The following is a 23,811-nucleotide window of genomic DNA, read 5'->3' as shown; positions in this document are numbered from 1 at the left end:
ATCCCACTGATTATTGGCAGTTCTCTCCCCTTGAAACATACTCTCTCAATCGGCTGCCACTCCATTGTTATGCCGCATTGCTTTAGAGATGGCCCTATGGTCAGAAATGCCCCTTGCCACGTCTGTGTTAAAGAAAGGTACCTGCCCACAGGAGTCGGTCAAAAGGCCATAATTTCAACAGTTTGAATAATTATCGATCAAAGTCGATGGGGGTGCCAAATCCCTCTTGGCGGTGCAGCACACAGCGATTAGATCCATTTACAGAGTCCATCTTTAGCCAAGCAGCACTCAGGATGGGTGCACTCGCTTCGTGGGTGTGGACACGTGCTATATATTCCAAACAACCTCTCAACACCCCTTCACTCCACCTATCCCTGAACCCTAAAAACACCTCACACCTCTAAACACCACTCACCGTGAACCCTAAAATGTCTGACCACCCAAAAACTCCACCCATTCTAGGTACCTTAAAAACACACCAACCCAAAATTCCACCCATCTCTGAACCCTAAACACCCCTTTCGATGCCTGAACTCCACCCATTCCTGAGCTCTACAAAGCCCTCACACACCTAAAACATTATCCATCTCTGAACTCAAACACCCCTCACTAGTCCTAAACTCCACCCAAGTTTAATGTAATTTTGGATTTTTACTTACAATTATCTTTCCTTTAATTTTAGATTAATGTGTATTTCCGTAAAATTGCCTTTCCTTAAAATTTGTTTTCCATGATTTGGTTTCCTCCAAAGTGGTTTCTCAGTTTCAAATGTTTCCATTATTTCATTTCACATACTCATGTCAACCAGCTAGGCAGGGATCTCAAAGTTGATGGCTGTGTAGGTGAGTACAGCATCCATAGGATATATCCGATTAGGTTAATTTGGTACTGGGGCTTTACCCGCAGGCCACAAGAGCTGTTTTAGACTGAATACCCAAATGCATAGGAAGCAAAGGATCAGAGCAGCAACGGTATTCCCATAAAGAATAACATTAATCCATTATGGTTTTTTTAAAGTTATGGCAGAATTTATTACAATTCCTAAGACCATAAAAACCATAATAGTAGAATTAATTAATGACAACCAGTTTCTATAGAGAAAATTGGAATATTGACAAGTGTACTTAAGAGTGTTCTATCTCAAAAACATCATTAATAAAAAAAAAAGCAGCCTTGACCTAATGAGGACTGGTCCTCTTGGTCCTAAAAAGTTACACCCCAGCCCAGAACCTCCAACTCTTCCCCTCTGAGCTGCTGGTCAGTGGCATAGACACCAGTACTAGGAACCCACAGTCACTTGCCCACTATCAATGGATGTTTTGTGGAGTTCTTTACATGAACATGTTTTCTTTTTAGTGACATGAAAGAGTGGATCCACGATGCAGTGGTAAACAATGGTCTACACAATAAACTTGACGACGTGCAGTAAGCAAAATTAGCCATACCTTCAGGTGAACTCAAAACCACAACAAACCCTTTGAATTAAAAACATCAACACAAATGAAAATTGTATATACTGTAACAAACTGAATTAAACACATAATTAAATGGAACGTATCCGGTGGGACAGCCATGAGGTCATGTAGAGGTCCAGTTCAGGGAACAACAGGAAGGTCAAAAAGTGTTTCTTGTGCTGTGACCCCAGCTTTTACACCCACCACCACCCAATAAACCCATTAGAGGTCTCCACTTTGACTCCGAGGCTAGTGTCACTCTGGGGTGATGTCACTGCTCACCCATTTCCCAAGTCACGCCCAAGGCTTGGTGCATGGCTGACGATGGATAAGTCATACCCACACAGCCACCTAATGCGTGGTCCTCCTATTCAGGGAGCATGCATCTCAAGAAAAGGCTCCAGGGCAGGTAAGATAAAGGCCAGCAGTTTAGAGCCATCCACACACTGTTTAAAGGTTCTAACTGGAGGAGCTTGAGCCTGGGTTAAATGAAACCAGCCTGCTTCTCAAAACAGTTTCCAAGCCGTTCTAAAGCCTAGAAGCTGCTAATTGGAAATGCTGAATACTCCAGGCTAATTCTGCTGGGAATATTTGGAAAGCCTAATTGCTATTAACTGAAGCCTAAATTTCCTCTTGTTAATAGCTCGGAGCATCTGCTCTGTACTGCGGAGAAGCAAGAGCCTTGGAAAGCAACAGACTCCCACAGATGCTGCTCTGTGAAGGTGCAGAGAGGGGACCCAGCAGCTTGAGTGCAATAAGTTGGTGAGAAAACTGTGCAAAGAAAAACAGTCTATTAGGAAAACAAATTGGCTTGGGTAATGGTGGGTTGGAAACTTTCCATGTACGCCTGTTCTCAGTGCCCCAGTTGCAGTGATATCTGGGTCCTTGGTAACAATTTATTGGTCACGGGTGAACACTGACCATGCACATATTCCATTAGCTAGCAGAGAAATTAGTCAACACCCGCCTATCCCACTTCCTCAAAGCAACCAACACCCATGACCCCTCACAATCTGGGTTCCGCAAGAACCACAGCACAGAAACCGCCCTCATCGCATGCACTGACGACATCAGGACCAAAGTCGACAAAGGCGAGACCGTCGCACTCATCCTCCGAGACCTCTCCGCAGCTTTTGACACCGTCTGCCACCACACACTCCGCACACGCATCCACAACATAGGAATCCGCCACAAAGCCTTAGACTGGCTCACCTCATTCCTCACCGACCAAACCCAGAGAGTCCGCCTTCCACCCTTCCACTCCAACACTACCAAGATCACCTGCGGAGTCCCCAAAAGGTCCTCCCTCAGCCCCACACTCTTCAACATCTACATGATCCCCCTAGCCAACATTCTCCGAGCACACGGAATCACTATCCTGTCCTACGCAGATGACACCCAACTCATCCTCTCCCTCACCCGCAACCCCACCACCACCAAATCCAACCTACACGCCGCTCTCCTAGACACCGCCAACTGGATGACCACTAACCACCTCAAGCTCAACTCAAACAAAACCGAAATCATCATCTTCGGCCCCAACAAAACCACATGGGATGACTCCTGGTGGCCAACCGCCCCAGGTCCCGCACCCACCCCCGCAACCCCCGCACACAACCTCAGCATCTCCATGACACAGCAAATCAATGCTCTAACCTCCTCCTGCTTCCACACACTCCGCACTCTAAAAAAATCCTTCAAATGGATCCCCCAGAAGCCAGAAAGACAGTCACCCACGCACTCCTCAGCAGCAGACTGGACTACGGCAAACGCCCTCTACGCCGGCACCACACTCAAACTCAAACGCAAACTCCAAAGAATCCAGAACACAGCCGCGCCTCGTCCTTGGCCTCCCCCGCCACGAACGAATCTCACCACACCTTAACTGGCTCCCCATAGACAAGAGAATCACATTCAAGATCCTCATCCACGCACACAAATCCCTCCACAACACCGGCCCAACCTACCTCAATGAAAGGGTAAACTTCCACACTCCCACATGCAACCTCCGATCAGCGGACCTCGCCCTAGCCACAGTCCCCCGCATCCAGCACACCACCACAGGAGGCAGGTCTTTCTCCTACCCGCGCCCCCAAAACCTGGAACTCCCTCCCCACCGACCTTCGCAAAACCAAAGACCTACTGGTCTTCAGAAAGAACCTCAAGACTTGGCTGTTCGACCAGTGACCCTCCCTGGCCCCACCTCCCCAGTCCCCCCCCCCAGCACCTTGAGACCCTCATGGGTGAGTAGCGCGCTTCTTTGATTGATTGATTGATTGATTGTCTCACAGATTGCAATCTTGCTTAAAACCAGGAGCGGTGCCCAAAGCATTGCCCTTGGGTGGTGGAAGGCTGCTGTCTTCACTAGGAGTTAACCAGCACAACCACAGTGGCAGCAGCATACTGAGTTTTCAAGTAATAGTAATCAGTAGAGTGAAAATGTTTTCTGTGTTCCTGAGTGGTGACTCTTGGCCCACTCATAGACAGTTCTGCTGCTGTGTGCTTTCCTTGACCTTGGCCTGCACTGGATTGTATGAAGAGCAGGGCAGTGAGCATGACTGAGTGTTGTTGTGGGATGTTGTGTGCCTCTGAAGTTGTGCAGTGCAGGAGATCCAGCCCGAATGATTATGTGTGAGCACTGGAATCAATATGGGCCTGTAAAGTGGTGCAATGCATGGGAGTCAGCATACTGTTGCATGTGCAAGCTGGGTTGTATGTGTGCTTGAAAAGAGATCAATACGTGGAGGTCTCTCTGTCCCATTTCGGAAGATCCAGATCTTGCTGGAGCAGCATGTGGAGGTATAGGAGCCCCCTAGACAGATTTGTGGAGTGCTTCTTTTCGGAGCACTGGGTGGGATATACACTGGAGGAAGGAAGCACCAGGCTCTTCAGTACACTTCAAAAGGGGCTCTTTGATTCTAAAGAAAGGTGATTGGGGAGAGGGCCCTGGGTACATCTTCAGAAGAAGATGTGGGTAATGAGGGAATCAAAAAGAGTAGGCCTGGGGGCCTTTTCTAATCCTTTGATACACATATCACTGAAGCTGACATACAGGTGTGATCCTCTAGTCACTCCCTAAACTGTGCTTGAGGTTATCAGATTTGGAGACACTCCTGCTGTGATAGACCGCTCTCTGGAGGAAGAACAAGACAGAATAATGGGAACTTCAAAGCGGGCAATCCCCAAAACACGAATTTCAAAAGCAGAGACATTAAATCACATTTGTGTCTGCAAAAGGATTATACAAAGGGGAGCTTGGGGGCTGGGGCATGAGGGTCTGCCAGTCTCACGGGCTGGGTGAGGGCTCGTGGCCCAGGAAATAAAAGAACACTCACATGGAGCCCCAGCAGCAGCCTGACCTAAGATTAGAGGTCCCTGTGAAGAGAAGGAGACTGCGTGGAGGGAGCAAGGCCCAGTGGGGATATTGCTGGGTGAGCCCCACGAGCAAAGTGTGCAATTCTAGTCTATCCGGACTGCTGAACCAACTAAACCATCCACCTGTGTGCATGGCTCGTGACCCCTGTATTCCAGGTGGGCGCATGGTGAATCTTAAAGGCCATTACTGTGGGGCAGTGCTGTGCTGAAGATAGGGATGTCACCCTGTACAGTGTTGTTACCCAAAAAGGGACGCTGCTTTATGTGCATGGCTCGTGAACCCTGTACACCAGGTAGGGACTGCTGTGAATTTTAAGGGCCGTTGCCCGGGTGCAGCACTGTGGAGAAAATAAGGTGCTGCCTTGTGCTTTGTTGTGACCTGAAGAGGGACGTCGCCTTGCGTGCACAGAGCCTGATCCCAGGATTCCAGACGGCTGTGTGGAAGACGCCAATGGCTTTTCCCCATGAATGGTGTGTAACTGTGAACTCAAAGCTGCTACTTTGTCATTGGAACGCGGGTAGCAACCCAGGTCTGTTGTCACAGAGACAGACCATACTTACTGTGACAATGGAGGAGTGCAGTGATGGTTCAGACTCTATGCTGGCTGTGACGAGATTACTGCACATCGCCGGCTCCAGCCACAGCTGACAGTGACCCAGGACCACTGACTGCTACTGAGCCTTCCACATCATCTCCAGAGGGAGCGGGTAAGATTGCACCTCGAGTCACAGGGACTTTGTTGGAGGAATTTGGTCTGAGTGATGCTCCAAAGGTGCTCGGACCCTTTTGTCTTTGAATGGCCATTGTAGGACTTCAAACACTCATATTCTCTAGGGGGGCCTAATCTGGATGTTGCCTTAAGAAAATGGGAATAACTCCAGTCTGAAGTTAGAAGAGCTGAACGCTGGTGCCTGCAAGGACAGTGCTAGAACCCTTGAAGAGCGTGTTATTATTTAGTGTATATTGTATTTTGCTTTGTGTGTGTGTATATATACTACTTTTTATAAAAGCAAGTATTTGGCTAAACATTCATTTATTGAGGTTGCTGCACGTATCTTGAGCTGTGTGCCTGTGTTCGCCCTACTCCAACCTCCTATCTGAGAAGCCTTGGAATGCTCGACCTGCGCTAAAACTGAGAGTCAAGTGCATAACGGGTACTTGGCACAGCTGCATAGTAGGCCACACCCTGGGATATCAGGTGTAAAAGAACTCAACCACCACTGTGAAGTACAGCTTGACTGTGGCCCTTTGAAAGGGGTTTTGACAGGTACAAACATATCGCTGGATCTTAACAAAGAGTAAAATGTCTTAAATACGAGCCTTTAGCACAGTGTTAAAAAGTATTCTGATAAAGTTTGTTACAGCTGTACTTCTGGAATGGGAACATCACAAGCAAGAGTCACAGCATGCATTTTCAAATTACTAATGGTGCTAGTTTTGTACTGTTGGCAGCTTACAAGAACATTATTGCCTACGGCACATGTAATAGAGCGAATGGGACATCCCACAAGTTTTTGACAGCATCTCTGTCCACCAAACTCTAAATAAGGCACTAAGGCCCTCATTTCAGCCTCGGCGATCTCCTCCAGAGACCGCTGAGGTTCCGCCGGGCCGAAGACCGCCAGTGTTGGCGGTCTTCCGCCAACCATATTATGACTGCTGGCGACCCTTGTAGGAAAGTACCATCCTGCCTGGCATGTTACCCCCATTTTTCACTGTATATATGTTGTTTTAGTTGTATGTGTCACTGGGACCCTGGTAACCCAGGGCCCCAGTGCTCATAAGTGTGCCTGAATGTGTTACCTGTGTAGTGACTAACTGTCTCACTGAGGCTCTGCTAATCAGAACCTCAGTGGTTATGCTCTCTCATTTCTTTCCAAATTGTCACTGACAGGCTAGTGACCATTTTTACCAATTTACATTGGCTTACTGGAACACCCTTATAATTCCCTAGTATATGGTACTGAGGTACCCAGGGTATTGGGGTTCCAGGAGATCCCTATGGGCTGCAGCATTTCTTTTGCCACCCATAGGGAGCTCTGACAATTCTTACACAGGCCTGCCACTGCAGCCTGAGTGAAATAACGTCCACGTTATTTCACAGCCATTTTACACTGCACTTAAGTAACTTATAAGTCACCTATATGTCTAACCTTTACCTGGTAAAGGTTAGGTGCAAAGTTACTTAGTGTGAGGGCACCCTGGCACTAGCCAAGGTGCCCCCACATTGTTCAGAGCCAATTCCCTGAACTTTGTGAGTGCGGGGACATCATTACACGCGTGCACTACATATAGGTCACTACCTATATGTAGCTTCACAATGGTAACTCCGAATATGGCCATGTAACATGTCTATGATCATGGAATTGCCCCCTCTATGCCATCCTGGCATAGTTGGCACAATCCCATGATCCCAGTGGTCTGTAGCACAGACCCTGGTACTGCCAAACTGCCCTTCCTGGGGTTTCACTGCAGCTGCTGCTGCTGCCAACCCCTCAGACAGGCATCTGCCCTCCTGGGGTCCAGCCAGGCCTGGCCCAGGATGGCAGAACAAAGAACTTCCTCTGAGAGAGGGTGTTACACCCTCTCCCTTTGGAAAATGGTGTGAAGGCAGGGGAGGAGTAGCCTCCCCCAGCCTCTGGAAATGCTTTGTTGGGCACAGATGTGCCCAATTCTGCATAAGCCAGTCTACACCGGTTCAGGGGACCCCTTAGCCCTGCTCTGGCGCGAAACTGGACAAAGGAAAGGGGAGTGACCACTCCCCTGACCTGCACCTCCCCTGGGAGGTGTCCAGAGCTCCTCCAGTGTGCTCCAGTCCTCTGCCATCTTGGAAACAGAGGTGCTGCTGGCACACTGGACTGCTCTGAGTGGCCAGTGCCACCAGGTGACGTCAGAGACTCCTGCTGAAAGGCTCCTTCAGGTGTTAGTAGCCTATCCTCTCTCCTAGGTAGCCAAACCCTCCTTTCTGGCTATTTAGGGTCTCTGTCTTTGGGGAAACTTTAGATAACGAATGCATGAGCTCAGCCGAGTTCCTCTGCAACTCTCTCTTCACCTTCTGATAAGGAATCGACCGCTGACCGCGCTGGAAGCCTGCAAACCTGCAACATAGTAGCAAAGACGACTACTGCAACTCTGTAACGCTGATCCTGCCGCCTTCTCGACTGTTTTCCTGCTTGTGCATGCTGTGGGGGTAGTCTGCCTCCTCTCTGCACCAGAAGCTCCGAAGAAATCTCCCGTGGGTCGACGGAATCTTCCCCCTGCAACCGCAGGCACCAAAAAGCTGCATTACCGGTCCCTTGGGTCTCCTCTCAGCACGACGAGCGAGGTCCCTCGAATCCAACGACTCTGTCCAAGTGACCCCCACAGTCCAGTGACTCTTCAGTCCAAGTTTGGTGGAGGTAAGTCCTTGCCTCACCTCGCTGGGCTGCATTGCTGGGAACCGCGACTTTGCAGCTACTCCGGCCCCTGTGCACTTTCGGCAGAAATCCTTTGTGCACAGCCAAGCCTGGGTCCACGGCACTCTAACCTGCATTGCACGACTTTCTAAGTTGGTCTCCGGCGACGTGGGACTCCTTTGTGCAACTTCGGCGAGCACCATTTCACGCATCCTCGTAGTGCCTGTTTCTGGCACTTCTCCGGGTGCTACCTGCTTCAGTGAGGGCTCTTTGTCTTGCTCGACGTCCCCTCTCTCTTCAGGTCCAATTTGCGACCTCCTGGTCCCTCCTGAGCCCCAGCAGCGTCCAAAAACGCCAAACGCACGATTTGCATCTAGCAAGGCTTGTTGGCGTCCTTTCGGCGGGAAATCACTTCTGCACGACTCTCCAAGGCAGGAGGGATCCGTCCACCAAAGGGGAAGTCTCTAGCCCTTTTCGTTCCTGCAGAAACCTCAGCTTCTTCTGTCCAGTAGAAGCTTCTTTGCACCCGCAGCTGGCATTTCCTGGGCATCTGCCCATCTCCGACTTGCTTGTGACTTTTGGACTTGGTCCCCTTGTTCCTCAGGTACCCTAGATTGGAAATCCACAGTTGTTGCATTGCTGGTTTGTGTCTTTCCTGCATTATTCCACTAACACGACTTCTTTGTCCTTAGGGGAACTTTAGTGCACTTTGCACTCACTTTTCAGGGTCTTGGGGAGGGTTATTTTTCTAACTCTCACTATTTTCTAATAGTCCCAGCGACCCTCTACAAGGTCACATAGGTTTGGGGTCCATTCGTGGTTCGCATTCCACTTTTGGAGTATATGGTTTGTGTTGCCCCTATCCCTATGTTTCCCCATTGCATCCTATTGTAACTATACATTGTTTGCACTGTTTTCTAAGACTATACTGCATATTTTTGCTATTGTGTATATATATCTTGTGTATATTTCCTATCCTCTCACTGAGGGTACACTCTAAGATACTTTGGCATATTGTCATAAAAATAAAGTACCTTTATTTTTAGTATAACTGTGTATTGTGTTTTCTTATGATATTGTGCATATGACACTAAGTGGTACTGTAGTAGCTTCACACGTCTCCTAGTTCAGCCTAAGCTGCTCTGCTAAGCTACCATTATCTATCAGCCTAAGCTGCTAGACACCCTATACACTAATAAGGGATAACTGGGCCTGGTGCAAGGTGCAAGTACCCCTTGGTACTCACTACAAGCCAGTCCAGCCTCCTACAACCCTCTGCCCTTTTTTGGACAGAGAGCCCCCAGCAGCCATACTGGCGGTCGGCGGTGTAGTGGAGGCTGCTCCACCGCCACCGCCACGTCATCAGAACACCGCCCACCGCAATACGACCCAGTATTCGGCGTGGCGGTGTTCTGGTGATGGGGTGCTTGAGGCAGAGCAGCCCCCATGGATCCCGTTCCCTCCCGGAGGATCACCGGAACAGGTAAGGTGATCGTCCGTTAGGGGAGGGGGTGGGGGGTATTGTGTGGTGTGTGCGTGCATGTGGGTGTGAGTGTGTAGAGGGGTTGTGTGAGTGCGTGTATGTATGCAGGGGGGTGTCATGTGTGTATGGGAAATGTAACATGTATGTATGTGTGAATGTATGTCAGCGTGTACGTGTGTGAGTGGTGTGAGCGTGCGTGTAGTGGTGTGTGGGAGGTATGTTTGGGGGGTTCAATGGGGGTCGGGGCAGGGGGGTCCTACTACCTTTGGGGGATGGTAGGGGGGTCGTGGGTGTTGGGGATGGACTCAGGGGAGGGGGGAAGGGGGAGACCTCAATCAGTGCCAGGGAACGCATTCCCTGGCACTGATGGTTCAAACTGCCATGGATTTCGTGGCGGTTGAAAACCCCACGAAATCCATGGCAGTATACGGGGTCCTAATACCGCCGGCGGACTAGTGACAGGCACCGGGCTGGAGACCGTTGTCTCCAGCCTGGCGGTCGTTACCGCCGTGGCGGACCGTGCGGGAAATTGGCGGTTTGGCATATGCCAAACCGCCAATGTCATAATGGGGCGGTAATGACCGCCGGCCTGTTTGCGGTCTTACCGCCCTATTTGCACCGTCCGCCAGGGTTGTAATGAGGGCTGCACCGTATCAACACTGTTCACTTTCATACCTATTGATCAGGTGCCTATATTCCACCACACCTTTGAGATCATGTTCCTAAGAATTTCAGTGCACCTATACCTATCTGGACCTCTATGAGTGACTGACAACACGCCTTGCTCTCCATATCCTGCAAGGATTTTTGTGAAACACACATCCTCCTGCCTCTGATAAAAGTGTCCTGAAGATCTGCCTCTTGATACAAGTCAATAAAAGAAATTTCAGTTGAATACCTCCCTATCTATTGCAAAAAGAAATAACCTGTTTAATGCAGATAGGGAATCAGTGGGATTAAGTAAGCATCCCTCCATGGTAATGTATAATACTTTATGTACCAAGATATTATCCTGCACAATGCATAGCTAAGGAAGCAAAGGGAATTTTACCAAGTAACCCCTTCAAATATGACTACATAAAATTCAAAACATGTTTATTTCTAGATAATGCATTACTAATCTTTAAATCATTTAAATTGTTCCAAATTATATAGAACCAATCAAAGCCATATGGCGGCCAGAAATATAAAAGCCTGACTTTGCCCAATACTTTTCTGTGTTCAGTGCATTCTAATGGTGTGTTGCACATGACTTCTTGGGGCATGTCTTGGAAGGGAGAAAAATCACAGGAAGATATATGGGGTCTTTGGAATAAATTGGGATTAAGCTAGAACCAATACCCACCATCAGAAAAATGTCCAAGTCAATAAGTCATTCTGAAATATGGGATACACTCAATAGAGAACATCCACATGATGCTCTTTGGAAGATTAGTCAGCTGACGACAGCATGCGTTCACAAAGAATCAGGGCAGAGCTGGGATGTGTAGATATAACTCAGAAAGCGAGGTGAACTAACAATGTACTTATTTTACAAGCTGGAGGTTCAAACGTTTGAATGACTAGTTGGGTTGAACTTTGTAACAATGAACACTACTCAGTAAGTTTGCCTGGATAGTTAGGATTGCTCAGATTCACTGACTCGTTCACAGTACTATGGTAAATGGGAATCTAGGCAAAAAAGTGGCAAAATCAGTACGTGACTCTCGCAGCGTAGCCATTGAGATGTAGCCCTCTCAACGTGGAGGGCATGCCACCAGTGGGTGCACCGCTGTCTGTGCCATCGGGTCTGCTGCGCCACAGTGATAAGTCCATGGGTGGCCTTTGAAAATAGAATTTCCTCACATTGGTTTTGCACCAATATGGCGGGATTTCCATTTGAGCAAATTCGCTCTTAGCAATGCCAGCGAGCGATCGCGAGCGCGTCCATCAACAAAGGTCGTTCAACACCCACAGATACAAATGTCTGCAAGTAGTTTCCACCCGAAACACTCAGACATTTACTCATGACAGGAATCAGTTAACATGTTTGTAATTTATGTACGGTATGTTTGGCCAGAAAAAAAGAGACAATTGTCCTGTAAATAATATTGCCATTACCACTGCAAACAGAAAAATGCAAACATTTCCAATAAATGATCAAAGCAATGTATTTTCTCTAAAGAGGCAGTTATTACTCACATGCTTCTCCAAAATGTGGAGGTTGTGTTCGTCTGAGTCACTCAGCAGACTGCAGAGCATCTGAAATAGAGTAAGAAGGATTTACACATTATCAATGTGTGATTCTCAGCCTCCAAAGGCATCATCAACTCATCAATACATTGTAACATGTGTGATTCTCAGCCTCCAAAGGCATCATCAACTCAAGGATACATTGTAACATGTGTGATTCTCAGCCTCCAGAAACCTCATCAACTCAAGGATACATTGTAACATGTGTGATTCTCAGCCTCCAAAAGCCTCATCAACTCAAGGATACATTGTAACATGTGTGATTCTCAGCCTCCAGAAACCTCATCAACTCAAGGATACATTGTAACATGTGTGATTCTCAGCCTCCAGAAACCTCATCAACTCAAGGATACATTGTAACATGTGTGATTCTCAGCCTCCAGAAACCTCATCAACTCAAGGATACATTGTAACATGTGTGATTCTCAGCCTCCAGAAACCTCATCAACTCAAGGATACATTGTAACGTGTGATTCTCAGCCTCCAGAAACCTCATCAACTCAAGGATACATTGTAACGTGTGATTCTCAGCCTCCAGAAACCTCATCAACTCAAGGATACATTGTAACGTGTGATTCTCAGCCTCCAGAAACCTCGTCAACTCAAGGATACATTGTAACATGTGTGATTCTCAGCCTCCAGAAACCTCGTCAACTCAAGGATACATTGTAACATGTGTGATTCTCAGCCTCCAGGAACCTCATCAACTCAAGGATACATTGTAACATGTGTGATTCTCAGCCTCCAGAAACCTCGTCAACTCAAGGATACATTGTAAAATGTTTGATTCTCAGCCTCCAGAAACCTCGTCAACTCAAGGATACATTGTAACATGTGTGATTCTCAGCCTCCAGGAACCTCATCAACTCAAGGATACATTGTAACATGTGATTCTCAGCCTCCAGAAACCTCATCAACTCAAGGATACATTGTAACATGTGTGATTCACAGCCTCCAGAAACCTCATCAACTTCAGGATACATTGTAACATGTGTGATTCTCAGCCTCCAGGAACCTCATCAACTCAAGGATACATTGTAACGTGTGATTCTCAGCCTCCAGAAACCTCATCAACTTCAGGATACATTGTAACATGTGTGATTCTCAGCCTCCAGAAACCTCATCAACTTCAGGATACATTGTAACAATATTGCCTGAATCAGAGAGGTTAGAACAGCAATGGGAGTAAGTTGAAATCTCAACAATGGAAAGCTGTTCTGGATATTAATTGAATCATTGATTGACAAAGTCCTTTTAAAATGGGTGAATTTGTTGCTGGAACTTTTGTTTGGCTGTGGTTTAACCATGTAATGATTCACAGTTCTGAATCTCTAATTCTGACAGCAGGTAAGCACCACCAACTCATGCTATGTGCACCTACCCTAAAAAGAATGGGGAAGGTCAGAAACTGCAATATGATGCTAGCACACCCAAGTTATTCATGTAAAAGTGGTTGTGATACCCACAGAAGACATCATGCGTTAATATACAACCGCTGACATGCTGTAGTACAAAGGCGTAAAAGAGCAATGCATGCATAACTGCAGTAAAGCCATTCACAATAACCCACGCCTTTTCACGCGTCTTTCTGACGTTCGTGTCAAATGCCATCCATCCTGGGACATAAAGGAATAGTGGTGCGGTGTGAGGGCACATCCATAGATTTCTCCCTGTTGTATAAGTAACTTGGGGCCTCATTTAGAGTTTGGAGGGGATTGAGAATCATTTTATTGCTGGTGAAAATGTTGAACACAGAGTAGAATCAACCGCCTGGATTTCCTCTAAAATACTTCAGAAGAAGGATTGTATCTGTAATCAGAACTTCTTCCTGGAAACTGGGGGGTTTTACGTTATCTTCAAACTCCAAATGTGGCCCTTTTTAGGGTCGAGCCTGCGTTGCATGCGCTCGCGCATGCGTATTGCAGCGAGACACTTTAGTGTTCAGAAAAGGGCTCGGAGCCCTGTCAACATCACGTCAGTGTTTTTTATTGGTTCGTGGGCTTGCCTAAGAAAATCTGCTTGCTTTCATTAGTCGAAGGCACGCATAAGTCATGCCTTTTCCGGTGGCTAGCCCTCCTCGAGCGCAGCGACCAAGTGCAGAAAACATGCGAGGCTCGCTGTTTTCCATCGGGCTCGTGGACTTCTTTTTCTCTAATTTACGAGCGCGATCTCGCTTGGCAGAAGTCGAGCACTTTACATAGTTAATTGCACTTTTTCGGGTTACGTATATAAAAGCACTTTTGCCTGATAGGTGAAAAGTCGGGTTAGGAGTTTACAACGCTATCAGCTCTAACATGAGCAAACGCAAGACCCGTTGCATTGCAAATGCTTGTTTAGGTTGCAGCCTATATGCAAGAGTTTCAGAAAGTTGACCTGCCCCTTGCTTGCCATTGGCTTTGTGGTTTGTAACTTACATTTCCTTGCTTTCAATTTGATGGCTTAGCCTCTCGAGGTTCACTTCCTCCCTCCTATTCCAAACCTTATTTGCCAGTATCCTTCCCAGAGCTCCCTTTCTGTAAACAGGCCTGTAAATCTTGTTCTTATCTCATCACATCTGCTGTGCATTCAAAGATAGAGGTCAAATGTCAAGTTGTGTCTTTGAGGGAGCCTGGTGTTTACTTTGCTTTCATCTGACTTCAAGGTGAGACTGTTTACAGGAAAGAGGAATGCAGGTTGCTCTCCCCATGGGAGAGGGGTGTGTCAGTTCTTTGAATGGCTATCCCATTAGATAAGAACTCATGGTTCTGAGCAAATCACTTTTACCTGTCATCTGGTTTATTTATTCTTGTATTATTTTGCCAACGGCTAAGTATTGATCTATTTGGCGAATAGTTTTAATTTGTGAAGCAATTTAGCCCTTTGAGACCGATTTTTCAGCAGGTTTATTTTGGGGGTAAATAAGGTTCTGTATAGTGAGAAGGCTTTTGTGCATATTTTTTTAAAGATAAATGCATTCCGCACTATTGTGTTATTAGCAGCCATTTTCAGTTACTTGAGCAAGATGGTCTGCTCACCCTACTCTGTAGTCATGCATTTTTCAGAAGGTAAACAAAAAGTAACTTGTATCTCCTAGCTTTAAATCCACAGGTAAATTTAGAAATAAAGTTGGGGGCACATCAAATTGCAGTGTGATACTAGCTGAAAACTAAGTTTACCAGTTCCCTCAGTGTCACGAAGGGCACAAAGCTAAATCCCCGGGGTTTTGTTTAAAATCTAATGGATTCTGGGAGTTGTAGTCCATGCCCACTTTGGATGTTGCAGTTGAACCAATACAACCTTTAACAACAATTTCAAAACAAAAGCACAGCTCTTACCCCTTGATGCATTGAAATCATCTAGTAAAATGAATTATGATGATATCACAGGGTGATGATGTTAAAAGAAAATTAAGTGTTTCATCTGGCTCACTTTCAATAGGACACATCACTTCAAGTCCTTTACTTACCTCTCACGAACGTATGTCACCTTCCCATCTGAATCTGCGTGAAAATCATCCCTCATCTTTCCACGAGTGCCTGGTCAGTTCCGCTTCTAGTTCACACGTTTTTATACCCGTCACTATGTATAGCGCCCATTTTCTGTACCCGCTCCTGCGTGTGAAGATCTATCACTACGCATGTGTGAGGTCACATGCATCTCTGGATGATAATATTAAAAAAAATATTTCTCCAATGAGCTTGTCTCGCCATGTTTGTATATACCATATGGGGGCCCTCTTATCTTGTGATCGTTTATTCTCGTATGTGTTTGTTAATCTCGCCACAGTGAATCTCTGTGTCTCCCCGTAGATTGGACTCTATACAGTTGGCGAGCAATTATAAAATGTTAATGAAACAGGTACAGGTCAGTGTATGGCTGGATATACTGTTCCTGCCTTTCTTGGCACTGCGACTGCTATAACAAACAGCAGAATAAGGAAGCGAGATGTAAGTATAAAATAATAGCCTGACTTGGGGCTGTATATGATAATAAAGGGAACTTCACATTTTAAACAAAACAATATTAAAGTGGTTTGTCCAGTGCTTAATTTGTAAATAAAAACGTGCCGGCGCCCAAAGCCCTCTTCTTAAACAAGCGGCTGCTGCATTTAAATATGCAAGTATGGAATACTGAGGCAGCGTAATCCTGAAGCCATCTTGGGCCTCTTCAATCCATTTACAGCCACTCCCTGCCTCTTCAACTCACTCTTGCAGCTTTCTGCTTTCTCCCTTTGTGACGCTTTTTTGTTTTTCTCTTCCTCGTCTTTCCCATCTATGTCTTGTACTCGCAGTAGATGCTTGAGGCAGAAGAATAAGCCCCGGCCCTCAAAAATAAGTGCCGGTGCTCAGCACCGGAAACAACAAGCACAAATTAAGCACTGGGTTTGTCTCGATGCCCCCTCCCGCCCTCCTCCTGCTGTCCCTTATGATGCAGAACCTCTTGACATCCGATGTCTGGTTTACTATCCCACCGGTCTCTTCCCACTGTTCATTTTAGCCTCCCCATCCACACTGACTCAGTGATGTGTTTTGATATTATGGGGTAATGTGTAATATTTTGGGCCAACAAAATTTAGTTTTTAACACTCAGCAGACCAACCCAGAGAAAGATTACACACAGCACACAGACATAAAATGTGCATATTATCGCAAAGAAGCACTAAAGACATCATTCATTGAAACAACGTACAAGGAATGCAACCAAAAGTGCAGATTTTTACCCAAGGAACATTGCACACATCACCCTAATATTGAAAAGTTTCCACGGGCAGGAGAAACAATGTACACACCAGTCATAGGATCAATGTGAAGGTTTGCACTATATTATGTTTTTAAAACAAATTCTTATTGATATCTCACTTCAAATGTGTATTTTGTTGCCTTGTTTATGTCCTTTTTGTTTGTCATTGCTTGTTTTTCTTTTATGGTATTTTGGATTTGGGGTGCTAGGTAGTAAGCAGCTCAGTGACACACCCTGGCAGCATATGCAGTGCTCGCAAACATCTGGCTGCATACCTTTTCTTCTGTCACACATCAATTCTTTGCATAGAATACATGCACTCAATGAGCAATTCCAATATTTAAATAAAATGCATACAGGGCATTGCATATTCGGATATAATGTTCCTGCCTTTCTTAACAATGGAACTGTTATTCATGCCACACAATTCCACTCCATACCATTTTATGCCACACAATTCCACTTCATGCCACACAATTCCACTCCATTTCACACAATTCCACTCCACTCAATACCACTCCGTTCAGTTCCACTCCATGCCACATAATTCCACTCCATACAGTTCCACCGCATGCCATACAGTATCACTGTGCTCCACAAAGTACCACTGCACACCACAAAGTACCACTGCACACCACACATTTCCACTGTACTCCATACAGTTTAACTGCACTCCACACAATTTCCCCTAGGTCACACAATTCTACTCCTCTCCACACAATTCCATCCCATTACACGCAATTCAAAGCCACGCAGTTCCACTACACACAATTCCACTCCACACCACACAATTCCACTCCTCTCCATGCAGTCTCATACCACACAATTCCACTTGATGCCACGCAATTAAACTCCATTCCACTCCACGCCACACAATGCTACTCCACTCCAAGCCACACAATGCCACTCCAGTCTAATAAAACCAATAGATCTCTCATAGACACAATCTATTAGCTTTGCCAATGCTTGTTCTTCCTCTCTTAAATCCACCATGACTACTACGGATCAGCCCTTTTGGTTAGAATGTTAACATCAGCCGGATCTATGAAATCCAGCTATTTAACAGTCAAAGACGTTTTAAACCTCCACCCAAGTTATGAGCCACCTATTAATCTAATTTCAACATAATTGTGTTCACAGAGAATGTGGAGCCAAGACAAGGTCACAGCACTAAAGAGATCCACAACAAATATGTCCAACTACCCTACTCAAAGGATGCGCCTTGCTACCACTGAAGTCGTCCATCTGCCCAACTTCATACGGAGATCAGTGAACTGTAACGTTTTGTCTGCAACGTCTTGTAAAGTTAAAAAAAAACTTCTACATGACAAAGCTAGCAACGCTTTGCAAACTTCACCAATGGACAAAATTATTTGTAAATTAAGATTTTGCCAAATAGTTTTTTAGCAGTCTCTCAACCCTTGCAAAGCCTGCAATACTTTGCAACGTTTTTAAAACTAGTCACACAGGTTGCTAAGGACAACATTTCGAAAATCACAACTTTTCACTCCTCTTGTTTAAATCTGTCTACTTCAAGTGGATTTCACTTAGACCTGTATCTGAGGTGGACGGGTGTTGGTGGGGTAAATTGAGGACAGAGGTACTATAACATGCTCTAAAATATTTTAGGAGATAACATAAATGTTATTATGATTTTTGCTAGAATATTTCAGAACAAAACTAAAATATGCTGAAGAGAATACTGTGCCTGCTGGGTTAAGATGTACAATGCAACCTTCCTGTTTGGAAATTTCCAGTAAAGAAGATGTGTTGGGTGGAACATTCCACCCGTGGAGGCTTCTCTTTGGCACACAGGAGAGGAATGAGTCGGGTTTCGCAGTTTTCGGCTAATCTGATTTCTCCTGCCATAAAGTCTGCCAATTGAATTGCCATTCAAACAAAAACGCAGAGTTCACACAATACTTTTTGTTATGCTTTCTAGGGAATTTCACCACCTGGGAGAATGCACCAAGCGCTATGAATGTCACCATGTTCTGCAGTTCCGTGCCATGTAATGGCATCGTTCTCTCCAGCATTCCATGTGAGAGTCTTCTTTTAGCGTTCAGTGTCTTTTGGTAATTCTGGTATTTTTTGTGTTTTTTGTTCTCAGGATCATCTGCTGGTACTTTGTTTCTACTGTTTTTTACTTCCTTGGCAGTATCTACTTTGTGTCTTCATAAAGCTAGACAAAGGTCAGTGTGTTGCATTTTCTTATTGGCATAGCATATTATTTATTATCAATCAATCAGGATTCAATCAATCAATCAGGATTTATAAAGCGCAGTTAATCATACAATAGGGTATCCAGGTCCTTGCAGGTCACGGAGGCTTATTCGAACAGCCAGGTCTTAACGGCCCTTCGGAATTCCGGAAGTTAGGTGATGCTCCGGCGGCGTGTGGGGAGCCGGTTCAGGGTTTTGCTGCAATGTGAGGAGGAGCGTCCTCCACTTCTGCTTCAGTAGATGCGGGGAGTATGGGCATATGAAAGAGGGCAGAGCGCAGTCTTTTGTATTATAAACAAAACCTCAACGTATCAATTATGTATTGATTTATGTGGAAAGGCATACTAATACTGCACTTGGGTAGTTAAAAGCCCCACATAACTCCCTGGTATAGATTCCCATAGTAATGTTCTCATTAGATGAATTTACAACTATTCAAAGAAACACCACCTAAAGATGGCCATGGGTACCATCTCAAGATGGCCACGACCATTTGCATGGTGGGTCCTGACAGTCCCATCCCTCTCATGTTAGGCCCAGTGTTGGTAGATGGAACATTTCATGTGTTTTGCAACCAATCTGGGTCTGTTTCTGTAGTTTCATTAATGTGGCAGTTTGGTACTGAACTGAGCAAAGGATAATATCTCTCTCACAAGTGTACTTGAGCAGAGAGCAGCAGAATAATTTTTGGAAGGATCTGAATTATGGAAGCTGAATGCTGATCGTAAAGTCAAAGTGAGACAGAAGGTAGAGCAAGTACATGAGGCAGCTAACAGACCTTACAAATCAGAACTGAAGAACAAATTACAAAACCAGATTGGAAAGGATCAGGGGACGAGATATGAGTACTGATCACAAGTATATTGGTACAAAAATTGAATCCATCAGTGTTCTATTAGCATCCCTACACAAAACAGACAATAAAACACGGTAAAGGAAAAATGCTCATGAGGGCAAAACAATGTTGTCTAATCTTGGAAGTAAAACCTTACAGAAAATAGTTACAAATTCCAATGGGCACATAAGATGAAAGAACATCATTGAACAAGTACTGTCAAGGAGACCTTGAAACAAGCAGTAAAGACAACATCTAGCAAAGATGAATATCTTTTTGCAAGAGAGTGGGAAGGTAAATACTTGAGCAGGCCCATCGATCTACACTTCATTTAACCTCCTGCCTGCGGTTACTTGTACTCCCATCTGGGAGACCTGACCTGGCAGTCTGGACTAGGATGTATCTATGCGGGCAGTAGTATGACTGATGTGCATATGGCTAGTCTCTGTCTAGAATGGCACAGTGGGTGAAAATAATGGTCTAATGCATCCCGAGTGATGGAGAGAAGCTAAGGTTGATTGAAGCATCCCTTCCATCATCTTGTTGATTGTTGCAACAGACAAAATAAGTGTGACGGCATGCTCCGACTTGAGGCCAATAAACCTCCTGCCAATGGACTGAAGCTGTCCCTCCCTGACAAACCTAAGTAGGCCATACCCAGTCTGGGGTTGCATGTGCTCCTCCCTGGAGAGGACCTGGCCTGGCAGTTCAGACCGGACTGTTTCTGTTGGTGCAGGGCCATGACTGATTCGCATATGGCTGTCTTTGTTCTTGATGGGTGTAGAGGGTGAAAACCATGGTCTAGAATAGAGTCCTGAGAGATTCCTAGGGGCTGAGGTAAATTCAAGCATCAGCTGTGGAAGCATAAAGCTATGGATTGGGCATGGAAAAAAAGTGCTTCTAAATTGGGAAAGTGAATTAATCGCACCTGCGTTTAATCAGAGTGAGGTGTAAGTGCAGGCCACAAGTATATAATCGGTACAAGTGTTTTGCTGTTAAATGTCACTAATGTGACCATCAACTACATAACTTGTATATGTTAAAACCCCTTACATCTGTGCATAATTATTTAACTCTGTATCTTTAACACTGAAATTAGTTCTATTTTATCACTTCAACCTACCATTGCTCTAACATCCTTTCCCTCAAGCATCCTTTCCCTCAAGCCCATTCCTTGAACATGCAGCTCATAAGAATCCCAACTGGGTTGGTGCACAATTCATTTTCTTAGTCTTGACCACAGCATTTGCACTGCCAAACATTAGTGCTGCTAAACAGATAATGCACATATCGGCTACACCCAGCCGATATGTACAAAGGTATGGCTCCTACCTCGTTAACAGATAAAAACATATGAAGATGAACTCCTCAAAATCAGAACGTACTATGTGGCCGGCGCCATAACATAAGGCGCCACCCCATGACAGGCCATAGTAGTAGGAGGGCTGGGGAACTGCCCAGCAGCGAACGCTTCCAGACTCAGCAACATGTGCTCCGACTCACGTACGCATTATACATCTATGGAAGCAGGCAGGAGCAAGGCTTGCCTTTCAGCAAAGAACAATGAAGAATTTGGAGCAGATTTACTAACTTTGCAGATCATGCAGGGTATCAATCAAATGTGCAGTGCTGTGTTCCACAGAAGGGAAACAGATTAGACTCATATCTACTAAGACTGGCCTGCTGCTTCTGTCATCTCTTTGCTGGGGGACAAACAGGCTACCTTGACCAACGCACAGACCCGCACCAAGGTGCAGAGGTGATGATGTGCGGTCTCGGATGGGATTAGTACTGAATCAGAACCATCCAGTACAAATTCCTATGTCTAAACAAACTAGGAAGGGCCCTAGACATTGGACATGTGTGGTTCACTGCTGCAATCAAGCAGTGCATGGAGTTTTTTGAGAAATAAACACGTTTCCCCTTATTAATGCCTGCTTCAGGCATATTTCCTTCATCTATATTTTGGTCCTTGATATCTTGGCCACAGTGTTTTGATAGCACAATGTGTCTGTAGTCTATATTTCAACATGCAACCCTCATCTCTCCAGTGTTTCATCTTCAAATATCTCTGCATCCCCTCTCTGCTTCCCTCCCTCCTGGTCGGTCTGTTCCTTGTCTGCCTTCCCCACCTCTCGGGCTCCTCACTCTGATTTGTCTGAATCTCATTGTTCTTATCATTCATTTTTAATTCAATCTGTTCTCTTGTTATCAGCAAAGTATTCTTCTGTGAATGAGGGTTTGCACAGACCTCCACCCGCCCCCACCATTCCCACCTCGCATCCTTCCATTCTCCGCGTGCACCTGATTGCAGAGATATCCGCTGTGGTGGAAGGGCTTGGGGGATTAATGAATTCTAACAATGGAGTGCTGAAGAATTGACAAGTGGGTCTGGTGACATGTTTGCAAGGCAGAGAAAGGTGACTATGAGGTGACCTATGCATAACTACTAATCAGGATGGTTTGCACTGAAATGCTGCAGGGCGGTATCACTATATGTTACCAGTGCTGTGCGCTGACCAAGAGAAACTATACTGGGGCAGCCCTGTACCCCTGAGAACTTCGGGAGAGAAGCCTACATCTCCTAAGCAAAATATTGTGAATTTGAAACAATCAGATGGAAATATACAGTTAATTTATTCACCTGATAAAGTTCCTTTCGCTATATCGTATCACGTATAGGCCCGGGAAGAGTATGGGGACTTCTGCTACGCGAAACTCCGTGAATTGCCGAAAAAAGTCTGCAGAGCTACGCGGAGTCCAGCAAGCAGCGGATTTTGATTTTCAGTGCCAGGAGTATCTCCTGTGAATCACGTGGAACGCTAGAAGGCGCTAATTTCTTTCTGCTGCTCGATTAGCTTCCTCAACACGTTGGCAGCTTTCATCACGAGCTGTCACGGCCTACGGCGACTGCTCGCATTAAAAAATCTCGCTTGCGCTCATCAACTTAGCGATTTTAGTCACTCGCACTCCCCAACTTAATGTTAGCGAACAAGAGAAAAACTCTGCTCTACCTCACTTCTTGGAGTTTTTTGGAACTCCGAGCACAGTGCAGAGTGGGGTAAACTCAGCAAACTCTGCCGGCAGAGCGGAATGCTTCCTCCACCCCTAATCACATAACAAGTGCTCAAAAAATGATGCAGTGAAAGTGAATAGCAACATCTGTGAGAAATTATGCAGTGGTGCTTTACATAAAGTATACCTGCAATATTTATACATGGGTTACTAGTGCATGCATGCTCCTTCAGTTTTCAAATTTTTTCTACTAATATTTAATTAATTTCACATTTTCTGCCTATATCAATACTTTAAGGTTGTCTATTTGTTTTTTGTTTACAAATCTTCACCTTCTGACATTGTAATATTCTGTATTAGTTTCAGACTCTGCATTAATGTCTTGACCTCTTTACTTCGATACAGTGATTTTTCCTTGTTTTTGGAGCTCCTGTTATGTGATATGATGCGTTGAAAAACTTTATACAGTGAATAAAATTAACTGTATAATTCCATCTGATTGTTTCAAAATTACAATATTGTGCTTAGGAGGTTTAGCTTCTCCAAGTGCAGTGGTCAAGAGACACAAATGTGGTCATAACTAGCGATAATGCAAGTCGGTTGCGACGGAAAGGTCTCCTGCATGATAATGGATGTGTACAATGCCCTGATTGTCCCAGCTGATAGATATCTGGACCCTTGGTAATGATTTTTGTTCATGGGTGAACCCAAATCATGCGTGTAAGCAATGACCTAGGCCTGTCTCATAGTAATGCTGTCTTGTTGGACTGGGAGGGGCACACCAAGGGCTGCCATCAATGTCAGACGTCATACCTGTTACGTATTTCATAGTGATCACTAGTGTGAACAGGGTTTTTAACCTGGATCATGGTGTTGGTGACTGCTGGCTCAAGTACTGCGAGTTAGCGAGGATATCTGTGGCCAAATTGAGGCATGCAAGACCAGACTTGGTCGCTGTTGGAAATGGCCTTTCTGCAGGGTCATCCCCAGACTTTTTGCCTTCCTCCTTCTCTTTCTCTGACCTCATTTTGGCTGCTTTAGGACTCTGCACATCTTCCCACTGCTAACCAGTGCTAAAGT

At 45.5% G+C, this 23,811-nt stretch overlaps 1 protein-coding gene across 3 annotated transcripts in view; it reads right to left on the bottom strand.

The window, feature by feature from the left end:
• PDE2A (phosphodiesterase 2A) overlaps nt 1-23,811 on the bottom strand; it is a 1,588,440-nt gene that overhangs the window by 214,277 nt on the left and 1,350,352 nt on the right. For all 3 annotated transcript variants that reach the window (XM_069203789.1, XM_069203788.1, XM_069203790.1), the window contains one exon: nt 11,890-11,949. In XM_069203789.1, coding sequence (XP_069059890.1) covers nt 11,890-11,949 — 60 coding nt within the window. The remainder of the gene's footprint in view (nt 1-11,889; nt 11,950-23,811) is intronic.

This window comes from Pleurodeles waltl, chromosome 8 (genome assembly GCF_031143425.1).
Source record: "Pleurodeles waltl isolate 20211129_DDA chromosome 8, aPleWal1.hap1.20221129, whole genome shotgun sequence".
NCBI classification, from domain to species: domain Eukaryota; kingdom Metazoa; phylum Chordata; class Amphibia; order Caudata; family Salamandridae; genus Pleurodeles; species Pleurodeles waltl.
This window is presented reverse-complemented; position numbering and strand designations above follow the sequence as displayed.